At 32.3% G+C, this 23,069-nt stretch overlaps 2 protein-coding genes across 3 annotated transcripts in view; one reads left to right on the top strand and one right to left on the bottom strand.

The window, feature by feature from the left end:
* LOC118185482 (aconitate hydratase, mitochondrial-like) overlaps positions 1–1,306 on the top strand; it is a 69,552-nt gene extending 68,246 nt beyond the window's left edge. Inside the window, exons 21-22 of the mRNA XM_035355342.2 lie at positions 667–788; positions 891–1,306. Of these exons, the coding sequence (XP_035211233.1) occupies positions 667–788; positions 891–1,028 (260 nt within the window). The 3' untranslated portion in view covers positions 1,029–1,306. The remainder of the gene's footprint in view (positions 1–666; positions 789–890) is intronic.
* A 475-nt stretch (positions 1,307–1,781) lies between these two features.
* Positions 1,782–23,069, bottom strand: part of LOC118185483 (hexosaminidase D-like) — a 53,423-nt gene continuing 32,135 nt past the window's right edge. The window contains exons 11-15 of one of the 2 annotated variants that reach the window (XM_035355343.2): positions 21,098–21,180; positions 16,169–16,250; positions 11,420–11,530; positions 5,678–5,764; positions 1,782–2,158 (exon numbers count right to left, since the gene is read on the bottom strand). In XM_035355343.2, the coding sequence (XP_035211234.1) occupies positions 1,960–2,158; positions 5,678–5,764; positions 11,420–11,530; positions 16,169–16,250; positions 21,098–21,180 (562 nt within the window). In that variant the 3' untranslated portion in view covers positions 1,782–1,959. Of the gene's footprint in view, positions 2,159–5,677; positions 5,765–5,891; positions 7,509–11,419; positions 11,531–16,168; positions 16,251–21,097; positions 21,181–23,069 lie in introns of those variants that run through there. The other variant, XM_085819575.1, reaches the window with a different exon arrangement.

The raw sequence follows: 23,069 nt of genomic DNA, 5'->3' as shown, positions 1-23,069 counted from the left end.
CACTGGGTCACTTCAGATCATAGCTAAAAAGTGTTCCTGAACCTGATTTTACGAATGAGAAAATTCCCATCCATGAATGGTGGAAATCAGTTACACAGATTTCCTACTTGTTTTGGAAATTATAGTCGAAAGATTACTCGATTCAGTCACAAGTGTGCAACAGGTGTTAAAAAAAAAAAAAAAAAAAAAAAACTTGTCGCAATTTATGTACGAATTTTGTCCTAATTAAGGATGATTGCTGCCACTTTAGTGGAAAATGGCAAAAGTAATTCACACCTGTAAACAGACAGACAATAGAATAAGAGCAGTAAACGTTAAAACTGGTTTAAGGGAAAAGAGACCAATCCATAAACTGGTCAGACTTCTCGTGGATGAGTGACTGATTTATTTCATGTTTTATACTTGATCCAGCATGTTATGACATCCAAATGTGTTGCAGCCTGCTGAGAAAGGGCACTATAGCTTCCCCCCTTTTTAATTCTCTCTGTGTGTATATAGTTGGAATAAGCAATAAACATCTGCAATTATGCTCTTAATTTGTTTTAAGTGTAGAGCTTGGTTTCCATTCACCTGTACAAAGAGGTGAATAAATAATTTAATGTGAATATTGTTTTATTCCCTATGGGAGTTGTTATTTTAGTTAGCCTAATTGTAATTATTTTTCAGAAACAAATTTGAAGAAACAAGGTTTATTACCACTGACTTTCCAAGACCCGAGTGATTACGATAAAATTCAACCATCTGACAAGATATCTCTTATAGGCTTGAAAGATTTAGCACCTGGGAAGGTATGTATTATGAGGTTAATATGCTTGAAGGTAACTTGTTTCATAACAAAATTAAATTGTGACAACATTTGCATATTTAATATCTTTTTTATTTTTTAACAGCCCGTAAAATGTGAAATCAAACATGAAGATGGCACAGTAGAGACAATAGTTCTAAACCATACAATGAATGAATCACAAATTGAATGGTTCAAAGCCGGTAGCGCCTTAAACCGTATGGCCGAGCTGAAAGCATCGTAAAATGTTCAATGTAAAGCATAAGAGGAAACTTAGTAGCGTAACTTTGTGATATTTGAACATTTCTGCTGTTATTTGTTCTGTATAAATATTTGTACAGATATTTAGTTCATTAACGACTCAGAAAATGAAAGTCTAGTCGTATTTTAATTTAGATTGACTGCAGCTTTATATCACGAATGTTCTGTTTTCCATCTTAGTGCAGCTCGTCTGTTCCCTAAAACTAGCCAGATCATTTTTTACATGTTAATGCAACATAAATTAAAATCTTATACTTAAAATTATGCTTTAGACTCAATTTATTTTACATGGTTTATATGCATATACATGAATTTGTAAAATTAAGCAAAGAAAAAAAAAAATTTCCATACTAATATTGTAAATTACGTCAAGTTTGGTAAATCATGACTTCTTTGTGGCATGTTTCTCTTAAAATCGATTTTTTTTAACATTTTGTTTCCTTGAAACTAGAATAACCTATTACAAAGTTAAACCCATGTCAAAGTTAATGGAAAGGAAATATCTATCTAAATTAAGCTCTGTGATATTTTAGGTGGGTCAGTTTGAAGAAAGTATAAACCAGAGTAAAATGAGATTCATAAAAGGCATTTCATATGTTTTGCTGTAATCAGCAAAAATTTAGACTTAAAAAAATGTGGTTTATCCCATTATATTTAGCTATAATCATTTGTTTATTTAAATATGTAAATAAATAAAAAAAAAACTTGGTGTGATATTGATTTTTAAAAACATAAAACCACAAAAACATTTTTATTTCAAAAGAATAAGTTACAGATTTAAAAAAAAAAAGTCTTACAAGTATATAGTTTAAAGAAGTTTATAATTATTTTAAATGCTTCAATTGAATTAAAAAGACAAGGCTTGATTGAAAAAGAGATTGAAAATTACTAACATATGAACATTTGGTATACTGTTAACTTGAATTTGAACGTATTTCTTCCGGTGGTGAATGAAAAATAATTTGTTGATCAGCATCTCGGACAAGTTTCCGCAGCTTCTCTAGGAAAGGGTTGATATTGACTGCTAAAAATTCTTCCACTGTACTTGTGTAGAATATTTTTCCTAATTCTCCTTCAAGTTGTGCATTAATAGCTTCTAAATTCATCAAGAGTCTAAATATGGGGAAACAATATTTTACTAAACATTTAAAAATATACTTTTACTTATCTCAAAATCAATCAACAACATGAATATACTAATTCAGAAGTCAAACCCTGTCTTAATTAACATGAATATACTTCGGTGCCTATTTATAACTTTACGTAAGTTGAGTGCAGTAGACTCTCAACCTGTGGGACAGTGTCCACAATTAACTTAAAATCAAGGTTAATCTGCCACCAGTTAAAAGAACACATTGAAAGGAATAATTTATGTTATAATTAATAAAAAAACGCTATTTACAATTTACTTATATTTTTAGGCAGTTTAATTTGGAGAACAAGTCTATTTGATATGTAAATTGTCATTCAAAACAAAAATACACTTTAAAACACACACACACACATACAAAAAAAAAAAAAAAAAAAAAAAATGTTATATTACTTGACTTTTGTATATCCATACTTTTGATAGGAGTGGGTGGGGAAACAGAACGATTAGCTGTATATTTATGATTTAGCAATTGTAGATGAATGATTTAACAATACATATATATGCCATATTATGTACAATTAAATTATACTTTTATGAATAAAAATAATTTCTAAATATTGTGACTTCTATATCATACATTTCCTGTCCTATTTCACTGGATTATAATTTTGCAATGGACCTTTTTTTAGACATGCCCAGTTAAGTTAATCAATATGGTTTGTTTTGAAAAACAAAACATGAAAAGATGTTTTGGATTCAATTAAGGTCTTTAGTTAGAAAATCTGCCAGTTGCTTCTTTGTAAGAAGGTATTATAATCAAAATCATGCTAAAAAATGAATAATGGTATGAATTACAGTTCAGAATTTGATTTAGCATTTAATAATAAGGCTTTGGAATGTCAAACACTCGCACGGATGACCATGCACGGATGACTTCAGTTTAAAAATATTAAATTATTATTATGCTTAACTATCACAATGTTTAAGGAAAAGGTCTGATGCTAGGAGAATAGATTAAACAATTTTGATAAGTTCAGTTATTTCAAAACATGAAATAAAGCGTATCTTATTAAATTTTTTTAACATAAATGAAGGTCTTCACTTTTAACACATCATATTTTCTACATGAACCTTATATAAGGAAATGAATGTAAACTAATTATGGTCTAAAAGCAAATATAAATATGTTTTACAAGCATATGACATGAGAGTAGAAAACATTTATGTTAATCAAAAAATACAATAGCAGCCAAAAACTTTTTTTAAAAAAATCATCTAGGACTACTGAAAAATTTTAACTATCTCATAATTTTGTGACTAAAGTGAAATATTTGTCCTTCCTGCATACATGTTCCTCAGTATGACTCTTCCCAACTATAAGTGAAGATGCTCTTAAGATTAATAATGTTGCTTCAATGTGAAGAAAGAGCATAATCAAATTTAAATTCGCATGAAAGAAACATGCTCAAATTTGTAATTGAGTAGCCAATTAGTGGTGATTTCAATCGCTTTTATAATTTTAAGGCATAAGAACAGCCTCAGAATTAGAGAAGCAATTTAAATCACCATCAAGCCCTGTTGCTACAGAGATCTTCCTTGCAATTTTCTGTACATCTGGATCACAATTCTGAATACACCAACCTCCAGAAACCAAAGAAAGATAACTAAACTGGTAAGTCATCCATTCCAAGTTATGAAGCAGATAGGTCATCTATGAAAGCTCCTGCACTTTGGTGTGTTGAACTAGAGTTTGTATCTCGTTTTTAACTGCAAATAATTAGCATTTCTCAGCATGCACACAATCTTGAAGCAGAGTGTAATGTTGACTTTTCACCACATTTACTAATTTTTTTTGTGTTGGGCGTCGTTTTATGCCTGGTATAAATTCTTAAGTTTTAGGTAATACAGTCAAAAGTCGTTAATCCGGACTCGTCGGGACTTCGGCGATTCCGGATTATCGATTTTTCCGGATTATAGATCATCAGTTTAAATCTGGTAAGATGGCATGCAGAAATTCTAAAATTAAAAATATGAAACCGTAATTTATGAAATAAAGAACAATTATGATCTAAAGGGTATCAAAATTTGCAAAAAGAAAAAGCTTAATATTTATTTGTTTACTTTATTAAACATTTCTTTCAATGTAAGTTGTTTAAGTTTTGCTTCGTTTCATGTGATAATACTTTCTCTTTAATTCTATTAAACAGACATAATTTCTTGTTCAGTTACAAAGTTCCGCTGTTCAAGTCCTATAATTGCTGTGTCTAGTCAATCGAAATGTTTTCGTTTTCACTAACCTCTGTCACTTTCTTCGCTATCGGAAGCGAATTATAATGACGAGGAACTTGTTTTAAATCATATCAAAGACGGATCACATCAAGATGAAATACTAATTTGGTAAGGAATTATAAGCCAAATAAAATAAAAACTTCTGCCCTGAAGATAAGGATAGTACTGACAGTTCAACTTCCAATTCATTATGCGCCGCGCCGAGCAGCGTGAAATTGATAAACAGATTTCGGATTTCAAAACATACTTTCGCTTTAGATCCTTTACATATTAACAAATATATATCGGAAATTCTATTTGATATAATCGAAAGTTTAAGCTTACTTTTATAAAATTGCTCTTACTGTCTGCAAAAAATAATAAGCCAGATCCAATTTGAAAATTAAGGAACAACGCAATCATCAACATTAACTGAAATAGATAATTAGATAATTTTAGCTTATACGTCCATTATACATAAAACGCGCACGTGAAAACGTATTCTGCACTTGCGCACACTCATATGCGCAGTCGTAAAAGGTCTTACGCGCATGTGTCAACGCGGCGCATGCGCAGAAAGTTTTTAGTTTTGAGGTCCGGATTATAGATCATTCCGAATTATGGGTGTCCGAATTAACGACTTTTGACTGTATACAGAAAGTTAGCTATGGAAGAATTCTTGTCTGAGAATTTTATCTTGAATGAATCATTGTCTGTAGGAACTACAGATTAATGTACCATGCAGTTATTGTATGGATGGAAATCCAGTGACAGTTATGAGAATTTGTAACTGATGGGTCTTGAAGGTCCACATAGAGCATCGCGTGAAATCTCCATCGTCCCTGCTCATTGGATGGACTCTGGAAGCTTGTGAAAGAGGAGCGGAATAAAATCAACCCTGATGTTCTAAGAAAAGGACTTATAAATCAAGATGTAATCAAGATGTAATATGATAGTTCAACAAAATGGCTATGAGAATGAACATACTAGAAAGTAAAATTCTAACGTTTGTTTATATATAAATCTTTGCAAAATCGTTACAAAAATGTGAGCACACTGTGTATATCATTTCTTCTGAAACCGGTCGCAGAAAATCTTAACAACATTGATGGATTCCATTTAAAGCAATTGAAATTTCAGATTTGGAAGTTTTAGATTTATTAAAAATATAGGTAGGAGTTTTCCTAATATTTCAATTTAATAATAGTTTCCACAAACCATTAAGAATATATCCATTTTTAAAAGGAAAATAAAATGCGACATATACTTACATTCTAGCTCTTGGTAGGAACTGGTCGATATGTAATGTGTTGACTCTATTGTGCATTATTTGGAAACTGCTGAAAGCTCCTTCAATGCTGGAAGTATAATAATGAGCAGCTTAGTTAAATACTGATAAAAATATGCTTAATTAAAAAAATAATTTTTTAAATTAAGCATACAGTTGGTAGCGAACTTGAAATAAAAGAATTTTTGTATATTTTTCCCTTTGTGTTAATATATTGGTTACAAATCTGATAAATGTGCTACATTCTAAACTATAAATATTTAGAACTTGCAAATAAATTCGTGACAATAAATACACATCTGAAATATTATTGTCATGATATTAAATTAATGGAACTTCTAAATTCGCAGTAGTTTGTTGTTAGCACATTTCAGCTTCATTTACTATTATTTTAAATGCAGCAGTTCTCGTTGTAATTCTAACAAACCTGAAACTCGCAAGTTAATTTTAGCTTGAAAATCTTTTATTTATTTTTTTTAGGAGGGGGAAAGCAATGATGTAATTAAGATACAAATTATAAAAGTTAACATCGTCTTCTCTCTAAAGAATTGCAAAACATTTATATTGGAAGCTTCCTTAGTTTGATTCATGCATGAAGTGCTTCAAAAATATTTAGGAAAAAAAAAAAAAAGAACCTATTTTCAACAACTTATATCCTTCAAAAGTTTTTATATATGATATAAAAAGTAAAGTTATTATGGGGAAATTAAGGTCACTTACGGGAAAAAAAATAAGCTTTAAAATGATTGCATTAAAAGCCGCACTTGTCTACGCACTGGAAAATAACTATTCCAGCATATATTCAGACTCAGCCTCTAGCCTCCAGGCAATCCAAGGCACATGTAGTAAAAATCCACTTGTCAGGGCCATACAAAAACTCTTACTAAGAACACCTATGTACTATAGGCCTGAACTCCAGTGGGTACCTGCCCACACTGGAATACTGGGCAATGAAATTGCAGATGCAATAGCCGAAAGATCAGCAACTGACCCCCACGTTCGCACATTTGACGTGCCTCTCCCGGGTTCGTTCTTAAAAGCTGAGCTTGAGAGAGAATTACTCAAACGTTGGCAACATCTGTGGGAGACAGAGACCACCGGCAGAAGCGTTTACAGATTTTTTCCAAAAGTCTGTTGGCTTCTAAAATCTGGCTCATCTCACTTCACTCAGTATCTAACAGGACATGGTCCCTTCGCGACTTACCTGCATCGCTGCAAACCACATCCATGCATGAGCCGAAGCTACTTCAAAAAATCTCAATGCATTGAAATGCATATGCGATTGCATAAACATTGCACACAAAATCTCAGACAGGCTGGAGTAATTCTCAGCCACCATCCTCGTCACCAGCACAGCCCCTGTATGCTCTGTACCTATAGTGAACTAATTTTATCTTAAGTTAGCTTATTCGGCTTTTCTTATTCCCTGTATATATTTATCTCCTTGAACTGTAAACCTTGAATTATGATCCTTGAACTATGTATTTTGTCTTATTTTATGTATTGTTTTCACTGTTTTGCCTTTTTTTAATTTTATGTATTATTTTACTTTCTAGTATTTTACTTCTTATTACTTTTAGTATTTGTAACCACCTATCCATAACTCTGTAAATATGTAACTGAAATTGTTCTCACCGGCAATGCACCCTTCTTCCATCATGCACTATCATCTTCATCCAGCATTTGTTTGCATTGCCCCCAGCAGTCGTCTTGAGCACAATATGTATTTATAAGTGTGTTATTTTGTTCACGTTATTTCCGTCAGTGGGGCTACCTGGCCGATATGCTAACTACCCAGTGGACCGGCTGCCTCGCTGTCGGTGGAAAGAAAGAAAGATCTGGATAGCCGAAAAACATTTATAACATACGCAATACTATGTATACCATAAATTTCACCTAGAGCATTTGTATTTTAATATTAAACAATGTTATGATAATAACAAAAGAACAGATGAATTACCTTTTTTCTTAATTTCTTATTGGAAATCTTTGCTCAACAAATGTCCAAAGAATCCGGAATGGATTAATGACATATACCAAGATATTACCGTGTATAAAAACTTACTAAGTACTTAAATTACTTCCCATCATGAAAAAAAAATTTTTTACACAACATATTAAGGACTTTGTTACACAATTATTAGCAGCCATAAATTATGTATGACAGAGGAAGAAATCTGTAAAATCAAGACTTAAGTGCAAGCTAAAGAGCGAAAATATAATCTTGTGTTATACAAGGCAGTTTTGCATAAAACTTGATTAAAATGGTAGGTTTGCAATCTTTTTCTGAATTTCAATTTTAAAAAAGTTCCTGAATGCATAAAAATATGTAAACTGGCAACACATTAGCCAAAAGTGCAGAAGAGAAATTAAAAATGAATAACTTCCAGCAAATTGCTCAGTGAGAGTTTTGGCTATTGCATGTTTGAAAACACTAGTCCATTAAGAGGTATCAGAAGTACTTACTATGTGCTGCAAAATATTTTTTCTAAGTAGTATAAAGGTTTAGAAAGACAGTTATCTTATTGTCCAGGATTGGCAACAAATGCATCAAAGGATTATTTCGTAAATATGTATCATACATATTATTCATAACACATGGTACTTTATCCACAGTGGTACACTTTGCACCAAAAAAAAAAAAAAAAAAAAAAGGGACCACTCTTTATCTCCCGTTCAACTGCACCGATTGTCGAAATTTAACTTGCGTTTTCCATGTCTCAAAAGCATGACTTGGTATTCACAGGATGTGATTTAAAAGTTTCAAGACTTACCTCAGAACTAGAAATTTATTGGATGTACAGTGGACTAAAATTCTTCAAAATATGATCCTTCAGCATCAAACACAGCACTGGCAGCGTGTCTTCCACTGTTTGTAGGCCTTCTGGAAGGCCTCGGGCATCATGCTGTCAAGGGCTGTCGTCGAAGCCTGCTGGATGGCATCGATGGAGTTGAATCGCTTCCCTTCTAGGCCTGTCTTGATTCGGGGAAAGAGGAAAAAGTCACTTGGAGCTAAGTTGCTGCTGTAGGGTGGCTGCGGCAGTGTTGTCACGTTGAACTTGACCAAAACTTCTGCAGCTGTGCATGACATGTGAGCGGTCGTGTTGTCGTTGTGGAGAATCCAATCGCCCTTGATTGACAGGCGGAAGCGGCGGAGCACTCTAGCGTAAAATACTGTCCACGAGCAACAAACTCCTTGTGAATCACTCCCATATCGATTAGATTCTCCACCAGAACAACGTTGCCGCCGAAGTTTTGGTCAAGTTCAACGTGAAAACACTGTCGCAGCCACCCTACAGTCCCGACTTGGCTCCAAGTGACTTTTTCCTCTTCTCCCGAATCAAGACAAGCCTAAAAGGGAAGCAATTTGACTCTATCGATGCCATCATGCAGCCTTCGACGAGAGCCCTTGACAGCATGATGCCCGAGGCCTTCCAGAAGGGCTATGAACAGTGGAAGTTGCTAAATTTCTAGTTCTGAGGTAAGTCTTGAAACTTTTGAATCACATCCTGTATAATAGATTTATACATAGCATTGTTCTAACATAAGTATTTTGACACAAATCAGATCTTTTCTGAAATAACATAACTTTTTTCCATATTTTGGTTCTACGACTCAAATTATGCCAAAATGCTACGTTTTGTAAAAAATCGCACGAGTAGTTTTTAACAGTTTATTTCTCAAAATTTTAGCTCCTCCATGTTAATTGAATTTTGTATATATTTATTAATATATCTTTTTGTATTAAACTTATTTAATTCTTCCTTTCACATTTCAAAATTTAGGTTCATTCTGAATAAAATTTGCCCATTTTTTATGATTTATTTTTAAATAATTTTTATAAATTTTTTGAAACAAATTTTTAATTACAACCTACAAAATTTTTACCATCATCTTAAAGTAGATATATTTCAAAGCATGCCTGCAAAAAATGAGTGTTTTTTATTTAAAATTTCCTAAGATATACATGAATTTACATACTGGCACGTTTTGAAATTTGGCATATTTGTTATAAGAGATAATTGTAGGGTTTTCCGTATTTTGCATAACAAATTTATTTTTAGTTGATACCTTTATCTAAACTTCTCAACTTCCCCTCACATTCTCTCACCAAGATGTAAATGTAATGTTAAGTGGAGTGCATATTTAGATGGGTGAATCTCTGAGTTTATTCAGAGCCTGTTTCGATAGCCAAGTGCACATTTCGTTGTTGTCTCGCTGTTATGCTAGTAAGCCTCTTTCCATATCGGATTTATCATCTTGCCAGTTAAGTTTTTGCGAGTCGACCTGTTAGGCGTGCTATCTAACTTAACTTAAGTGCTATCTAGCACTATTTATTTTAGGTTTGACTTAAATTATATTGTACATTTTAGTTTTCACCGCAAGTTTGACAGTGCCTTTGTAATGCACAAAGACCATGCCTTCCTGTTAACTGTTTTGAATTAATAAAGAGTATTTTCACCCTTCTTCTGAGTCGGCAATTTTCTTCACGCCTGTGGGAGAATTCGCAATGTCATTTTAGGATCTAATATAGTTTATGTGTAACAAGAGAGAAAGACCCTATGTCTCTCTACCAAATGTGGTTTAAGCACTTTGTTAAAATTATTTGAAAGTATGAATGATGACCTTTTTTTCTGCTCGTGACAATGAAAAAAAGGAAAGGAAAATAGGTTGCTATAAAATTAAGAAGTCTGCCTTATATTCTTGGCACGAACTGAAAAAAATGTGCCAAGATAAATTTTTAAATATTTCACCAAAAATTACAGAATTTAATATCTATTGAGTCATGGAATTGAAATATGGAAAAAATGGCATGTTATTTCAGAAAAAAGTCTGATTTTGTGTCAAGATGTCTATGTTAGAACAATGCTATATATAAATCTAATATATATCCTAAGTCGCACGCATTTTTGAGACATTGAAAACGTAAGTTAAATTTCGACAATCGATCCAGTAAAAACGGGAAATATAGAACTGTCCCCCCTTTTTTTGTTTTGTAAATTTTCCAAGAGCATTAAATTACACAAAAGAGGCCATATAGAACATGTTCATGTCACTTCAGATCCATGCAATGACGTAGAAAATGTAAAGTATGATAAAGTATCATATGAAGTTCCATGGACTATAGCCTTTATTTGGAGAGTGATTCCAGACGTATATCTATTGACAGACCTCAAAACGAGAGATTTATAGAAGATTAGGTTAGTGTGCAATAAGATCAAAAACTGCACAAACTTTAATCTTTCGAGGTGGTTCTTGAATTCCACATAGATTTAGAAATGAAATCTTGGATTAAAATAAAACATTTTAAAGCTGTCAGTGACAAATTCCTGACAATGACTTCACTAAGCAATACTCGCAGGATATTCAGAAAATGGATTTAGTCTACCTGCTTCTTGGATTTAAAGCCAAATGAACATGCCTGATTTATTTTACATCACAATTTTGGAATTCCAGCTTGTGCTGAGTTCTGAAACTTTTAAACTTAAAATTAATAATAATCAAAATTCAGAGTTCAAAATTAATGTAGTAGTCAAAACACCAATCTGCTTTAAAAAAATGCTGACCTTTTTTAATTAAAAGAAAATAAATGCAAAATCATAGGGCTTCTCATATGTTCTGAAACGTAATTTCATTACTTGATGGCTCAAAAATGAAAAATTTTTCAAATTAAATTTAAGACAAATACTACTGCAATTGAAAATGTATTTAAAAATTTGCTTACCTGGGATGATGCATAAGAATATGATATTCAGTAATGCAGTTAGCAAGAAGTAGACAGCTGTTATGTATATTTCCTCCTGGAAATAATGGTGGTGGACCAACAGGTTGAGGCCTGAGATAAAATTAACATTTTAAGTATATTATTATCAGAATCCAAAATGAGTACTTTGGGGTGAAAAATACTTTTATGACATTGAATAATTTGACTGAATCAATTATAACAATCCTGAAACTTTTTCTTAAATATGCTTAAAAGAATACCAAGGCATGTAAAAGCCGTTGTTATGCATTTGTTGCTCTAGTACATTACACAATTTATTTTTAAGCATACTCTAAAAAAAAAAAGTTTTATCTACTAGAAGCACATTAATTTATGAGTTTATCGTATTTTACAAATTATTGCAAATGAAAATTTTTAGCATCCATACAGTCTAAAAATTTCTAAAACATTTTACTTCTAATTAAACCTTGAAAAAATAAAGGGATTGATCTAATGAACAAAGAGCATCAAAAACTAAATGAAAGTACCTTAGAATTTAAGGATAAGCTGTAATTACCTCAAAAAAGTTTCTCTCATAAACATTCTGTTACCTTACTGTTAAGGATATTTAAGAAGTACCATTATATAATTAAGGTTTTTATACCTTTATGACAATCTTATTCCAGTGTTAAATCAAATTTATAATAACAAAATTGATAACATTTTTTAATTTTAATATTAATATAAATATTGTAAGTACTGAAATAATAATATACAGTACAAAGTCCATAATCCGGACCTCAAAGCTACAAACTTTCTGCGCATGCGTAGCGTTTACGCATGTGCGTTTAACGTATAATGGACAGTATAAGCTAGGCTAAAATTATCTAATTATCTATTTCAGTTAATGTTGCAGATTGCATTGTTCCTTAATCTTCTAATTGGATCCGGCTCATTATTTTTTGCAGACTGTTAGAGCAATTTTATAAAAAGTAAGCTTGAACTTTCAATTATGTCAAAAAGAGTTTCCGATTCTGGAGCTGCCATAGGATCTACAAAGCGAAAGCACGTTTCAATGTCCATCAAACAAAAAGTGGAATTGCTGCAAAAAATGGATAAAGGCATGAAGAAAGTGACAGAGTGGTTAGTGAAAACGAAAAAATTTCGATTGACAAGTTAGACGGTATCCTCGGCATAGCAATTACAAGACTTGAACAGCGGAACTTTGTAACTGAACAAGAAATTATGTCTGTTTATAGAATTAAAGAGAAAATGTTAGCACATAAAACGAAGCAACTTAAACAACTTACATTGAAAGAAATGTTTAATAAAGTAAACAAATAAATATTAAGCTTTTTTTTTTTTTTTTTTTTTTTGTAAATTTTGATACTCTAGATCATAATTGCTCTTTATTTCATAAATTACGGTTTCATATTTTTAATTTTATAATTTCTGCATGCCATCTTACCAGATTTAAATTGATGATCTATAATCCGTAAAAAACCCTAATGCGGAATCGCCGAAGTCCCGACAAGTCTGGATTGAAGACTTTGTACTGTATTATTTTTGGTAATTTTATTGCATTAGACTCATTTACTTTTTTCATTTCCTTTAATATACAATCTAAAGTGCCAAATGTTCATGTTGATTATTTATCCATAACAATCTTGTTAGAACAAATTATTGTAGCATATTATGATGTATAGTATTTCTTATATTATGAAAAAAGGTAATAATGGAGTATTCATTTTAATAATAAAGAAGTTGTATTATTACTTAAGAAGATTCTTATTAAAGAAGCTTTATTATTTATTTAATGAATTCCAAAAAATATATATTTGCAACACTTTGAATTCTCTACATTTTGAAACTTTGCAAGAATTCTAATATGATTAAAATCAGAGATATATTTCAATTTATGCTTTGGGAATTTATTTAAATTTATACTATGTAAAAAAATTTTAATAATAAACTTGACTGGTTTCCCCCAAATTTTACTTTCATCAATAAACCAATACATTGAAAAACATTATACAATCTGCATATCAGAGTGGTTGATAAGACACAGTATCTAAATATATTTCAGCCAAGGGATTAAAAACAAAACATTGAGTTTCAGTACTTTGAATTTTATTTCTTGATAATTCAACAAAAATAAATTTATATCATCTCAAAATAAAGGTTATGCATGCAGTGCAAATTCTAATCCATGGATTTTATTGTGAAACTTATAGTTATTAATTTAGAAGTAAAACAAAAATCAGCATTATATTTTCAAATTTCACTGGATTTGAAAATATAATGCCGGTTTTTGTTGTTTGACTTCTAAATTAATATTTGTTCGGCGTGTTATTGTATCTTAACTTACAGTTGTCATTCACAGATATATATATATAAGTAAAGACACAAAGCAGAAAATTTAGAACCAATTTTTCTCAAATACCAAAAATTGAAATTCATAAGTAATTAATTTAAAATAATCCTATAAAAGCAAAAAAGAATTTTAGGAGGAACATTGAAATCTCTCTTCCATAAAAATCCTTGCAGGAAATGGGCATGTCTGCAGCATGCCCAGTGCGTTGACATTTGCAGCAGCATGGACTACCAGTACGGCGGCCATTACTTCAGCCACCCTTGACAATGCAGCATAGAGTGGTGACTCTGGTGCATTGAATGACAAAGCTGGATACAAGAGTGGCACAATGTCGTCTCATCAGATGAGTTCCAGTTCTGTGTGCAATATTCTGATGGTCGTATACATGTCTGCAAGCTCCGAGCAGACCACACATCAAGCTGCTTCCATTCGATATTGCCATAGGGGCCCTGCACCTGGTGTGATAGTTTGGGCAGCCATTGGGTATGCAACATGCACACATCCTAGTTTGGATCGATGGTAATTTGAACGCAGATCGATTGTACATTTCTGACACCTTACGTCCAGAGGTTGTGCTCTATCTTTGAGGCCTGCCAAATGCTATCTTTCAATAAGATAATGCAAGACCATATGTTACACGTCCTGTTCTGAACTCCTTCGATACTCAGGGTATTCATTTCTGCCCTGGCCTGCACGGTCTCCAGATCTGTCACCCACTGAAAACATCTCGTCGTGGTTTGCTGAGAGACTGGCCCACCACCCCTCTCCAGCTAATAGGGTTGATGAAGTGTAACATAGACTTGAAGCAGTATGGAATGAGTTGCTCATTTCTGTCATTCAATCACAGTTTGACTCCATGCCTAACTGGGTAAAAGCCATTTTAACTGTCAGGGGTGGTAGCTGTTTCTACTAATTTCGCACCCCTGTAAATCCCCAAACTGCTTAAAAATTTAATCATTTTGTCTTCATGCCGTACTGTTTATGTACAATTATTATCTTTTTTTATATTTGCTTTTGTTTTGGTGTTGCAATTTTAATGGCCAGCACTGCATATTTAATTTTGTAGCAAAGCTTTTCCAATATTCAAAAACTTCAAGCACTATTTGGCCCTTTCCTTGCAATCTTTAGTTCATTGAGATGTTTCGTTATATCAGTCAGAAACATTAATTTGCATAACCATTCTTTATCATTCAATTCAGGGAAATATTGATTCTTCTCATTAAGAAAAACTTTAATGTATTCCATGTGTGACATAAACTTATTCAAGACATTACCTCGACTAAGTCAATGGGGGACATTGGCTGTATAAGGGGAGATCTACATATTTGCTTTCCATTTCTTCTAAAAGAGGTTTAAATTGTTTTGTGTACCAATGAAGAAAAAGACACCATGAAATTAACTATTTTAATAACAGTGTTCATTACAGAAATTAAGTACTCTGATGAAGTTTTGACAGCTAAACTTTTCTGACAGTGCAGAGGGGAGAGACAATATGATTTATCTTTGCCTGATAACTTTGTAGAAGTGCCATCAAGAATTCTTTTGTGTGCCATAGATTTCCGAAACCTGCACTAGATTATGATTTGTTTCCCTGATAAAATATATCAAACTTTTCTCCAAATGTATGCATGAGGGAGGAACTTAAAAGATTGTAAGACTTTCACTGTGTAAATCTCAGTTACTGTAGAAAGTGACGAGTCTTAAAAACTAGATAGCGAATGATAGTATAAGTTCATGTGACAAGAAACAACAAGATAGAAGGGTAACTAACCCTTTATTATTCCAATAAGATTTAACAAAACTCCACGTGGGAGTGTACAAGCATAGCCGACACTCGGGCTTGAACTTAAGAGACTAAGAATTAAACTAAAACTAAGATTAACTAAAGAAATATAGCCGAAGCTATCAAGATTCAAATCGAGTTGGCCCCTTAACTTATTTGACTACGAAGCTTAGCAAGGGCTTGAGTATGGCCGAGCGTAATGTAATAACAGTTTTGAGAGAGAGAGAGCGGCCCAAAAAGGCAGACGCATGTAAATCAGAAACTCTGATTCTCTCCGACTCTGTAAGTAACTTCGTGGTTTAAATACCGCTCCTCCTCATTAAATATTCAGCAAGATTCCAAAACTACGTTCTGGCCGGAATTAGTTAGTTGAAGTTAAGAATTTGACAGGAAAGGAACTTTAACTTAAAATTTAACTGTTATTAAAATTAACATAATCCTTACAAGATGAAAATGATAGCTTACCTAAATTTTGTTGTTAGATTCATACATAAATAAACCACTGAAATAAATCAATCGAATAACTTTTTGCATTATGTCAAATTTACTATTACATTGCTAACATTTGAAATGCAGTATTTAATTTACATTTAAACTTTTTAAAAGTACTTACCTAGGAAATGCATCCATTTCTATCAAATTTTGAAAACCTAGAAGTGAAGATGCTGTCTTGTGAACATTTTCTCCAAAATCTCCTAAATATTAGTGTATTAATTAATCAGACATTTTTAATTGTACATAAATATATAACATTATATTACTAATTGATAAAAGTGGTATAAGCAAGAAACTTAAGATTTTAAATTCAGCTTTGCCTTGTGCTGGGTAAATCGAAATTAGGCTATTATAGTACACTATCAAGTTACATAGTCAGATATATAGCACCTCTTGCTAAACTAAATGATACATATTTGGCACCAAAAGCAGAGCAATTCTGTTAAGCTTGTCTGGTTCCAAGACGATTGCTCTGTGATTTTGTAAGAAGCTTTATCATGGTGCATGGTATTTTGGAGAGGTCGACCAGAATGTCCTTCCCAATCATGCACTGCGTACCCAAAGGGGCATTAGACACAAAGGGCTATTAGTCTCAAAAAAGCATTTTGCATTGTTTCACTTTCTGCACTGATTCACTTTTTAAACTGTTGCCACCAAATATTATCACCATGTATTCTATTTAAAGAAACTAAATAATGAAGAATTTGCATGAATGTTCCTCACATTGTGAAAAAAGAACGGTACCTAGAGGCATCAAATTTTGAATAATGTAGTCCTTCAAACGAATATGGGCATTTGGAAGCTTGAATTTCAAATTTGTTTTATTACCTATTTCAAATTTTATAAGACTTTACCAAATTTTTATTAACAAACTCAATTATTTCAAAGCGAGCAATGGCAACACTGTAAAGAAAAAAGAATATTTTTATCACCAGCACGTTAAGACACGGCATATTTTTATCACCAGATATTTTGTGATACTGCTGTTGAGCTGGATTTTATGTGGTTTAAATGAACCTGATATTTAATAAATAAAGGTAATACATAAAACATTAAAAAAACGCCCTTTTGGGTATAATATAAAATATGAAAGCCTTCGGATTTTCTTTTTCTTTATTTTTTCTTGTTACTTCCACTTCAAAGTTTCTCTTATAGTATCTTCTGGAGGTTAACTATATATTTAAAAATTTCAAACAGTTATTGAAATATTATATATAGTACTATATCAGATATGAATTAACATTCTTTATTTGTCAATAATTCCATTAATTTTCTTGAAATGGCAATTCTTATTCATCAGCATTTGAAACTGGTCTAAAAGGATTGCATTTCAGCATGAATATACATAGATCTTCTAATTATTAAGAACTTACTTTAATTTTATAGTAAATTAAAATATATCGAGAAAAACCTAAATCTGAGTATAAAAACAGTCCATTACAAAGCTCAGCTAGTAAATAATTTTTTTCAGTAATATTTGCACTGCAGTATGATGGATGTTTTCTTGAGCATTCATAACCGTAAACTATTTTCACAGCTCGTGCAAAACTCAAGCTTTAAAAATTTTTTGGTGAGGAATACCACCTAGACATACACGAGGTGAATATATTTACTTATGCAATTATTATTACAGGCCACCCAGATGGTATAGTGGTTAGCCGACTACGATACGGAAGGGGCCAGGGTCAAATTCCGGAGAAGGCATGGTTGTAACTTCCCTCCCTTCATAGGAGGTAACGGAGGCCGCCTATTGTGTGCCTTCACAATAAGATGGCGACCAATTCTGGCCTTAGGAGTGGCCAGTGTCAAGAAAAGACAAAATATTCCTTGCTGTTTAAGGAAAAAAAAAAAAAAAAAAAGCACATTAAATTAAAATCTAAAAGCTTTCAGATTTTATATTATGCCCAAAAGGGACCTTTTTTTTAACATTTTGTGTGTTACCTTTGCTTATTAAATATCATGTTCTTTGCACCTAAACCATAAAATTCAATTCAACAGCAATATGATAAAATATTTAAAAGAGCATATCTTTAGAATTTCCGATACACAGTCTCACGTGCTTGAGATAAAAATGTTGTTTTCCATACAATGTTGCCATTGCTCGATTTGAAATCGTTGAGTTAATCAATCCAAAATTCATTAAAAGTTTTACAAAATATGAAATAGATAATAAAACAAATTCCAAATTCGGGCTTGCAGATGCCCATATTCAGGTGGAGGATTACACTGTTCAAAATTTGATGTCTCTAGGTACCGTTGTTTTTTCACAGTGCAAGAAACACATACAGATTCTTCATTATTCAATTTCTGTAAATCTGGTGTGCAAAAATTAAGGACGAAGTCGAAAAATTAGCATATCAGCAGAACGAAGAGGCAGAGCGGACAGAAAGACCAATCAGGAGATTAAGTAAGGTGATGTACGGTAGAACATGCGCAGATATGCAGGTAGACGTAATGGGGGAGTGTCTGAGTAGTATAAAGCATGTTGTCGGTGTAAGATCAGTATTTCTGGCAAAGAGATTGCACGCCATATAGCAGTTAAAATCACACCGAGTTGCTGCCTCAGCGAGAAATGGCGAATAATCAATCTGTTAGACGACATCTGGATGCTTTTACCCGAGGTCGAATCATTGGGAAGTTGGAGGAAGGCAGCAGTGTGACAAGTGTGGCTGCAGAGTTCGGAATTGCTCACATTGATATTGAACGTATGGATTGGCCGGCATGATCTCCGGATCTCAATCCCATCGAGCATGTATGGGATTTTCTAGGCAGACGCTTGGCAGCTCGTACCTTATCACCAGTAACGATTCCGGAGCTTCGATTGGCGCTGCAAGACGAATGGGCAGCAATGCCTCAACAACTCATTGACACCCTCATTCTCAGCATGGGCAGACGCTGTGAAACCTGCCTAGCAGTCAGGGGAGATCATATCCCCTATTAAAGACCGTATGTTTCTTGCTGGACACCCATCACAGGGATGTTTCGGTCTTCAGTCGCATTGCGTTCCATGCTACTTTTTCAATAAAGCTTCTTTTTATCCCTCTGATTTCTCTTTTAGTAAGTGTTGCTTACATTACTCATGTCCTTACGTATTGGGGATCTTACAGTATTAAATGTGTTGATTTGGAAAGCTTTTGTACATTGAAAAAACCATCTCATCCTTAATTTTTGCACACCAGTGTAATGCAGGGCTCTAATATTTGGTGGCAACAATTTGAAAAATGAACTGATATTGAGTGAACCAATGCAAAATGCCAAAACAAAATTAATAGCCCTTCTAGGCAAATTGCCCCTTTGGGCTAAATTTATGGTTATAAAAATTCTTCTGCGAAAACTAATAATTATTGCAATAATATTATATAAGATATTTTTTCATTGTTACCAGTAAAAACTGAATGAATATGCAGTGAGATATTTAGAGATCTATTTATAATATTAAATCAAATTATTAATTAAAACTTGACCCAAAAAATAAAAACAGATTAGCAATCTTTAAAAACTTTTCACATATTTATAACTATATTAATATACCTTACAAAATGAACTTGGATTGTTCTATTGCATATTTGCTGAAATTCTCAGAACCAAAACTGAAAAGAAAACTACTTACACCCACTGGATATCACAGTAATTATAGATATATAATCTTATTTTTAAAATTTTACAGTGACAAGTTGCAATCTTGTGTTTTGTACATTGTCTTACGACAAACACTGAGGCTGTAATACATATAGATTAGGCCACAATGTATGAAAAGTTGGATGATACGATTTTTGCAAAGATTCAAGACTGTGATGTTTCCAGGGTTGGATTCAGACTTGATAAGACCCTAAGCTATCTGAGATAGCGGGCCCTTTATAAGTCCACATATTATATGTCAGTTCCAAATATGATTTTCAGATACCTAGAGGGCTTTTCTTGGGAAGGCCCCTCGGAGAAAGCGGGGGTTCTAATTTATAGCTTGTGCTTATACATAAAACCTGCACTGGATGTTTCTATAACAGAGTAAATGTGTTAGCTTAGAAAAAATTCTTAGTTGGCCAATTTTTTTTTTCAATATAATCTTATTTCCCATTGCTCCTCAATATTCACTGCTGTACCAAGAAGCTTCCCAGATTGCTTTGGAACTCATGGATGAGTGATAGCTTCCACGTTGGGAAACTATGACCTACATCTTTTCATGTTCATCTTGATGTGGTTGTTTTATAATGCCATAATAGGATATTCTTATCCTAGTATGATCTAAAGAACTCATATTGAAATTTAAATTCAGTGGGCTTCTAGAATTTCAATAGTCTAGTCTTAGTGCATTATATATTGCTTTGCCACGCTTTAAGTACATTAAGTAAAAAAGTACATATAAAGCAAGCCTAAAGAACCTTTACTCATATGTAGGTTATTCTGTAAAACAATTTTAAAAATAAATTATTTGCGTAAATATGTATGGACAAATAAATTTTTATATTAATCAGATAATTAAAACATTCACTTGACAATAAATGCCACAAAAGTGGTTAGGCGTACAACATGTATGGAGGTTGGACTAGCATAATGGAGATATAACTTCCTCCTCTATCATGCTCATTTAACTATAAGATTGGTTTCAATGTCTATCATTCTAGTCTAGCCTCCACCATTTGTCCCCCCCTTCCAATCTATCCTTGCATCTAGCAATAAGGACAACATTTTCAACACTTTTTTGCACAATGTCATACTAATGGATGACTCAGGACACAGTATGATCATATGTAATAAATTTTGCTGCTTGATATATGGATAATGTATATAGTTAGTGTTTAGAAAATGAATATAATAAAATGAACTTTTTATGTTTTCAAAAAATACCTCTTTATATAATAATGCAAGTTATTACAATGCTTGAAAATCTTTCCAACAGCCATTAACAAAAACTTCATTGTCATCTGGTCTTGTTACATATTATATCTTTTTGCACCAAACAGACCACACTTTTATTTTACATCTACAATGGAATAACATGTACTTTAAAATATAAATTGATGCAGAAAAAGAAAAAAAAAAAACTTACCATGCATCAAAGTAAGTAGGCAAACTGCTAATGTAGGCAAGGCCACAGGAAACAATTCACACAAAACAGTATAGTGATCAAAACTAAAAAGGAAAAATTTCATTTACACAAAGAAAATTTACAAGATTTATTACAGCATTATACATGTACATAGAAAAATTATATTCACAACTGCATTTAAAAAATAATTATTCCCAAGTGCCTCTTATCTTTAATGTTTATATAACATACAGATATATTAGATATTTTTGAAACAATCAGAAAATCACCACAAATTACCTTCCAGTAGTAGAAGGCCTGTTTTGCCATAAACACACATATCCATATTTGTTTCTAAAATGACTTCAAGTCACAAATATTATGACAAACTGGGAAATTTGATTTTAATGAAATTTACGTAAGCACTACATTTAAAGAATGCAAAATGCACAAAATCATTCTTTCTTTTAAAGAGTGTTCTTTCCTGACTAACATTTCATATTTTAAATACACAGATTTTTTTCATGTAAGTTGAAAACTTATCAAACTGAAAAAAAAGGAGAGAGAGAAAGAAAACCTGAAAGCTTTTAGATTTTATATTACGCCCAAAAGAGCATTTTTTTAACGTTTTGTGTGTTACCTTTATTTATTAAATATCAGGTTCTTCGTACTTAAACCACATAAAATTCAATTCAACAGCAATATCAAAATATTTAAAAACAGCATATCTTTAGACTTTCCAATAGACAGTCTTGTGCACTGGAGATAATGATGTTTTTCGTACAGTGTTGCCATTGCTCGCTTTGAAATCGTTTGCATTTCTCATTCAATTAATTCATTTCTCACTTTGCAGTAAGGCAAAAATACATATACAAAAATATCTTCATTAAAAATTGAAAAATATAGAAAAACATAAAACACCAAATACAGTTAAAACAATTTTTACAATTAAAATTACGAGTTTCTATGCAATTTGACCAGCAGGCAAGAAGGCAGATTTTTCGGTGCACAAAACTGAAAGTTTACTTTTGGTCCAACTCAGCAAAAAGACAGTGAAGTTGGTGCAGAAACTGACTTAATTCACTATTCTGCTAAGTTTCAAATGTAAACACATATGGCTGCTATGGTAGAAAAAATTATGCTTAGCCACACTTAAACAACTTTTAAAATTTCGATAATTCTATAATTATTGCATGCAGATTAAGTAAAGGCATACAAATTTTAACTGGAAGATAACAACAACATAATTCAATCATTTTGAAAGCAGAAAATGCACAACAAAAGTAAAAAATACTGGGCTCATGGAGCCGAGTAACAGAGCGAGTATATATATATTTATATACTTTTGGTGCGGCCAATTGCAAACAAAAAGGGAAGTGCACAACTACATGTTATAGCAGTCTTATATAAAAAATTTCAAGGTTCTGAGGCTACTCATTTTTGAGCTGAGATACATACTTTACATATATACAGATGTCAAGAGAAAATCTCTTTTGAATCCATTTTAAAGCAATTTTATAATCCGTTTGGGAAAAGAGAGTTCTTTATTCTGTCCTTATGTACAGATGTCATGCAAAAACATCGTTCAATCGCATTCGATAGCGGTCAAAATCAATATATTTTCGTTGAAATACGATACCCAGAATTTTTTGTGATTACAATACTTCCTTTACTTTTTATAAGGAAGTAAAAACAAGATTTGGGTTGTATTGCTGAAATTAAGCAATGCAAGCGAATTCATTTAAGCTCCATTCAAATTTTCACATTAACAGCATGCCAAAGGATGGAATTTTAAGAATTTGAGGCCCTTTAACAGAAAGTGATAAATAACCTTAAAAGTGCTCTAATAAAAAAGTGCTAAAATTACAAACACTCATATCTTCTCCAAGATTTTAATTTATGTCCAATAGTGTGTGCAGTGCCTCTGTTAACTACCACATTGTTTAATGTAGGAAAACAATACTTGGAAAATAGATGCTGGAATTAAAAGTAT

Source organism: Stegodyphus dumicola, chromosome 6, assembly GCF_044657685.1.
Source record: "Stegodyphus dumicola isolate Sdum_Otavi_A_Nest chromosome 6, ASM4465768v1".
Classification (NCBI taxonomy): Eukaryota; Metazoa; Arthropoda; class Arachnida; order Araneae; family Eresidae; genus Stegodyphus; species Stegodyphus dumicola.
This window is presented reverse-complemented; position numbering and strand designations above follow the sequence as displayed.